This window comes from Pristiophorus japonicus, chromosome 8 (genome assembly GCF_044704955.1).
Source record: "Pristiophorus japonicus isolate sPriJap1 chromosome 8, sPriJap1.hap1, whole genome shotgun sequence".
Taxonomy (NCBI): Eukaryota; Metazoa; Chordata; class Chondrichthyes; family Pristiophoridae; genus Pristiophorus; species Pristiophorus japonicus.
The window spans coordinates 89,813,096-89,819,095 of record NC_091984.1 but is presented as its reverse complement, the minus strand read 5'-3'; the positions used below and the strand labels follow the sequence as shown (position 1 = coordinate 89,819,095).

Sequence of the window (6,000 nt, the reverse complement as noted above, 5' to 3'; positions counted from 1 at the left end):
AGTGTGGCATTCGAGAGCTGTGTAATAAAGGTGCAGGTCCTGAATGACCTCGACTTCAGTATGTGCCTCGTGTGAGTCTGTACTGCAGGGACAGGACTTTACACTTCTCAATACCCCTGCCTCAGTATTTTGGAGATCGTCTGGGTCAAACCATGCTTCGACCTTTGCTCTGAGCCCTGGCAAACTGTTAGCCATTACGGTTCTCAGCCAATGGTTTCTGGGTTCCCCTATTGAGTCTGCCCGTATCAGATTTCCTCCAGTGGCCCTTAAATAAATAGGCCACAGTCTGTCTGCAAATGTATCGGGTGATTTGTTTACTTGTTGCCTAGTCTGTTCTACCTGCCAGAACGGACTACCTTGACTATACCCTAACGCTGCCAAGATTTCCTCCTTTAAGCCCTGTGGGGTTCCTCCCCCTAACTTGGTAGCTGTTGACAAACTCTGATATCACTTCCCTTCCAGGGAGAGCAGTGTTAACTTCACTATCTCCTCCTCGCTGCAGTTATTGATACCCCCTATCTGCTCTATGTTGGCAAAATGAACGGAGGCATCCCCTCCTTGCTTTAATTTTGCTGCACCGGTCAGCATCCCCTGCAGCTGAAGCGGTGTGTATGGGATCACATAGTCACTCTGTAATGGTGCCGGACCACCATTTGGTGGGGCTGGGCCGAATTTCTGCTGTCTCAAGGGACAGATTGGTTTCGGGGGTCCCGGTGCCTCGGGAGCCGACCGATGCTCACTATAGTGAGGCCCATTTTCTGACTCCTTCCCCTCTGGGTCCCAAACTTCCTCGCCTCCCCCTGGTGCCATGAGACAAACCAGCCCTTTGGCCCCGTCTCACTCTGCCGTTAACTGACGGATCTTTTCTTTACAAGGTCCCTGATCTGCCCTCTCATAACCCTGTTTCTGCGCCACCTGATATGCTATTTTTATCTTTCTTAACTGTTCTTCTGCTTCTTTGGCTCTCTCTAAGTGCCTTTCGCTTTGCTCGATGTACAGCTGCTGCTGCCTTTTGCACTCGGTCATCTGACACTGCAAACATTCTAAGTGATTATGCACCATTTCTTCTTTAATACTTTGGTCCTGCTTTTCTCGATCGAAACTGCTTATCTCGCCTTTTAATTCCCTACTCTCATCCTCCAGCTGTCCTACCTTTTCCCTTGACAGTTGTGTTTGCTTCAGCAGGCACACGAGCCAAATACCCTTTTCTTTTGACCCTTTGTGGTTACTACTGACTGTCCATTCTGCCACTTTTTTCTGCGGATCCCCAGAGTGCCCATAGTTCTGAAATGTCCAATTTGTTGCATATATATGCAGCTACCTTAGCCTCCATGGACTTCCTACGACTGCTCTTAGCCGCTGGCTCGACCACGTTTTGCTGCGGTGAGTCCATTTTCAGTGCCTCTGGCTGAGAAATTATCCTTGACTATCTTGGTCTACCCTGAGACCACCTCGCAGTGACCTGCAGTTACTGTTACTCAGGCTTCTTTCTGTGGCTACTCTGTGGCTACCCTCATCAACCCGAGAGTACTCCAGTCAACCCGAGACTGTTTCTCCCATCCGGTTGCCCTAGCTGCCCTTGAGATTACCTCACCCTTCTGTGACTACCCCAGTCAACCTGAAATTACTCCAGCCTATCCGAGACTGTTTCTCTCCTCCAGTTGCCCTGGCCATCCGTGAGATTACTTCTGGCCTCCCTGAGACCCCTTCGCAGACTACCTGCAATTATTTTAATACTTGAGACTTAACCAAGCCTTCCCAGGGTTTCTTGCCCTTGATTTGTGCCTGTGATCTTATGTCAAACTCCGAGGTCCTGCCGCGATCGCCATTTTATGTAGGGTTTTCATTTTCCGCCCTACTTTGATTCATAGACCACAGGAATTACAGGAAAGGACGCCACGTAATGCAAAAACCAACTAAAAATTACAGAACAAGACTTCTGAGAGAATTGACCGAAGACATACAATCACCCATCCAGCCAGTTGCTGCTGTTTGTCGATCGTAGGCTTGTGGTCGTTGTTCCTTGACCGGTTATTCCTCTCCGATGTTCCCTCCTTCTCGTCCTGCTGGTCGACCGTAGTCTTCCTTCTTGTTCTTCTTGATCTTTTTCCTTCTCGTGTTCGCTGAGCTGTTGTTTCCAGCTCTTACCTATATACCCATTTTCTGAATATATCTCCTGCTGGGATGCTTTTCCGTTAATGCATCTGGATCAGTCTCGATGTTTTGTGGTGATCTGTTTGAATGGCTGTGGTGATGGGTTTGGATGGCCACAATTTTCACACGGAGTCGACAGGGCAAAAGACAACTCCTTCTCTTTAGTGCCCCGTTATCCAAAAATGCACGCCTTGTGGGATCCTTTGTTGTCCTGGTTTTTCATAGTCTTGTAGTCTCCATAGGGAGCTTGTTTTCCCCCTCCGGCCAATGAATCCAGGGGCTCCTCAGCTTGATTGTATCAAACCCTTTGTCTCGATGTTTGATCAGGTCTAGCTCCTGACCACAGAAATTGCATTAATTAGTGATGAGTCACCACCTGCCCCAGGCTGGCGCCCTGTTTCTCCCGCCCAAGCAGTTCCAAAGGCTTCTTTAAACCATTTTTAGTTCGTGGCCTCTTCCTGTGCCTTTTGTGAAAACATGTAAACCTTACACAGGCCAACATCCCCAGCATCGAAGCACTGGCCACGCTTGACCAGCTCCGTTGGGCGGGTTACATCGTCTGCATGCCCGACACGAGGCGCCCTAAGCAAGCGCTCTATTCAGAACTCCTAAATGGCAAGTGAGCCCCAGGTGAGCAGAGGAAATGTTTCAAGGATACCCTCAAAGCCTCCTTGATAAAGTGCAACATCCCCACCGGCACCTGGGAATCCCTGGCCTAAGACCGCACAAAATGGAAGAGCATCCAGGAGGGCACTGAGCACTTCAAGTCTCGTCGCCGAGAGCATGCAGAAACCAAACGCAGGCAGTGGAAGGAGTGTGCGGCAAACCATATACAGCACCCACCCTTTCCTTCAACCACTGTCTGCCCCACCTGTGGCAGAGACTGTAATTCCCACATTGGACTGTTCAGCCACCTGTGAACTCACTTTTAGAGTGGAAGCAAGTCTTCCTCGATTTCGAGGGACTGTCTATGATGATGATGATGAGCTGTATCCTTCTCCAGTGCTACAACCTCACAAATTCTCTGTTCCTCTGACTCCAGCCTCTGATGCATCCTTCCCTTCTTTTACTCAACCATTAGTGGCCGTGCCTTTAGCTGCCCTGCCCTGCCCTGCCCTGCCCTGCCCTGCCCTGCCCTGCCCCAGACTTGGGAATTCTCTTCCCAAACCTCTTTGCCTCCCTCTCCTCCTTTAATACCCTCCTTAATTCTCGCCTCATTAACCAATCTTTTGGTCACCACTCCTAATATTTCTTTGGCTTGGAATCCATTTTTCTCCTTTATACCTCCGTGAAGTTCCAATGGACATTTTTTTGTATTAAAGTGTTATATGTATAGCAAGTGATTTGACTCAATTTTCCCCAAAGCCATTTGTTGGCGCCCAACTACAGCAAAAAAAATCACCCAACTTTCCCCGTTTGAATTGTTGATTTAGGCGCCAAGTAGCCTGTCCTTTAGCTTTGGGGGTGGAGCCTAAGATTTACACCAAAAAGATTGGGTTGCCAGGGTAACGAGGGACACACTGTGGGCTGAGGCTGGAAAGTGAAATACAGCCAGCTCACAGCAACCTGCACAAGAACCTGGCACATTGCAGCAGCATTCCATCATTAAATTATTAAAGAGTTTATGCCAAAAGTCTATCCCCTTTACCCCCCGCCCTTCCGGTACCAGTGCCGGGTGGTGTTTCTAACCCTGGCCGAAGAGCCTCCTTCTCTTTCCCGGTGTCAGTTGCCGTTGCTAGCCCTGGCCGAAGAGACTCCCTCCTCCCGGTGCCGCTCCTAACTCTGGCCGAAAGGCTTACCCCGCTCTCGCCTCTCCCCGCGCGCCCCCCCCCCCCCCGCTCTTCTCTCTCCCGCTCTGCTGTCCAGGCCCTGGAACTGCATCTGCTGCACTGGTTTCCTTACCTGCACCGATTTTGTTAACTGCCCAGAAGGTTTTTCCAGAACGGTCACATACACTGTCCTAGGAAAAATTGGAGTAAATCGGAGCTGGCCAAACTTGCTTAAATGGCCAGAATTGGTGCTGGGTGGGAGGTTACGTCCCCAATGACGGAAAAAAAACTTTAAAAAAAATCATAACTAACACTGGTGCAGAAACTTTGGGGAAACTTGGATATTTTAATTTAGGCCAAAAAAAGCAACGCGCACAAAAAAACAGCGCAGATAACTGGGGAAAATTGAGCCCATTGAAATATAAATTCCTGTGGCTTCTGGTGTTTTTATTTATTTATTCAGCAGCTTTTCCATAATGCCTAAGGCTGATTGGCAGCTATTGTACATTATTCAGTTCTGACGAAAAGTCATGGACTGAAACGTTAACTCTGCTCCTCTCTCCACAGATGCTGACTGACCCACTGAGTATTTGCAACATTCAATTTCTTTATTTCAGATTTCCAGCATCCGCAGTATTTTATTTTTGTTCATCAACCGGGTTGGGTCACAGGGCAGCCTCATGATTTGACGTCATTTACCTGCCTCCGGGGTGTACTACCAGCCTACGGCTGCGGGCGGCGCTATCTCCGGCGGGCTTGCAGTACCGACCTCGGGCTGCCGGCAGCGCTGTCTCCGGCTGGCTTGCAGTACCGACCGGGGGCTGCAAGCGGCGCTGTCTCCGGCGGGCTTTCAGTACCGGGCTGGGGCTGCGGGAGGCGCAATCTCCGGCGGGGTTGCAGTACCGGCCTAAGGCTGCGAGAGGTGCTGTCCCCTCCCCTTTTTTTTAAAGCGGCCTCAGGCTCGCGACGATTCTAATTCGCAACGGCTGCCGCTCCAAGATGGCGGCGACCTCCTATCGGCTGGCAGCCGCGACCGCAGGAATCACCTCCGTCTGCCAGCAGCGGGGCCAGGCGGCGGGAGAAGAGCGGCAGCTGCCGGCCTTGGAGCCTCAGGAGATCGAGCGGCGGCTGCAGAGAACTCGCCGGGAACTGAACAACCGAAGGAAAATCCTGCTGAAGCACCTGCGCCCGGACAGCGGCAGCCAGGTAACTGACAGCTGGTGGAGCTCCGGGCAATCCGGTCCCTCCCCCTGCCCCCCGGGACAAATCCCATCCCCCCGGGGCAACACCTCCGGTTCAATTCCCCTCCCCCACCGGGCCATTCCCTCCCCCCTCCCCTAAACCCCCTCCCGCGCTCTCCTTACCCCCCATCCCCCCCGACCGCTGGGGGCAGTGGGTTCTTTACCGCTGTGGCCCCGCGCACCTGCTCAAAACAACTTCAGTCAGTCTGTGCCGAACTGCTGCCCACAGCACAGCGGCCCAGCCCCTCACACCCTCACTCCTTCTCTCTTTCTCCGCACCCCCCCCCCCCCCAATACATACACACACTCGTCTACACATTCCTTTCTCCCCTCTCTTTCCACTCCCCCCTCCACACTCTCCCATTCCCCCCCCCCCGCGCTCCCATTCCCCCCCCCCCGCGCTCCCATTCCCCCCCCCCCCGCGCTCCCATTCCCCCCCCCCCCCGCGCTCCCATCCCCCCCCCCCCCCGCGCTCCCATCCCCCCCCCCCCCGCGCTCCCATCCCCCCCCCCCGCGCTCCCATCCCCCCCCCCCCGCGCTCCCATTCCCCCCCCCCCGCGCTCCCATTCCCCCACCCCGCGCTCCCATTCCCCCCCCCCGCGCTCCCATTCCCCCCCCCCCCCCGCTCCCATTCCCCCCCCCCCCGCGCTCCCATTCCCCCCCCCCCGCGCTCCCATTCCCCCCCCCCGCGCTCCCATTCCCCCCCCCCCGCGCTCCCATTCCCCCCCCCCCGCGCTCCCATTCCCCCCCCCCGCGCTCCCATTCCCCCCCCCCGCGCTCCCATTCCCCCCCCCCGCGCTCCCATTCCCCCCCCCCCGCGCTCCCATTCCCCCCCC

The 6,000-nt window shown here is 54.2% G+C and overlaps 1 protein-coding gene across 10 annotated transcripts in view; it reads left to right on the top strand.

The window, feature by feature from the left end:
• The first annotated feature begins 4,890 nt into the window (after positions 1–4,890).
• raver2 (ribonucleoprotein, PTB-binding 2) overlaps positions 4,891–6,000 on the top strand; it is a 123,916-nt gene continuing 122,806 nt past the window's right edge. For 9 of the 10 annotated variants that reach the window (XM_070887039.1, XM_070887032.1, XM_070887034.1 and 6 more), the window contains exon 1: positions 4,891–5,129. In XM_070887039.1, coding sequence (XP_070743140.1) covers positions 4,923–5,129 — 207 coding nt within the window. In that variant the 5' untranslated portion in view covers positions 4,891–4,922. The remainder of the gene's footprint in view (positions 5,130–6,000) is intronic. The other variant, XM_070887030.1, reaches the window with a different exon arrangement.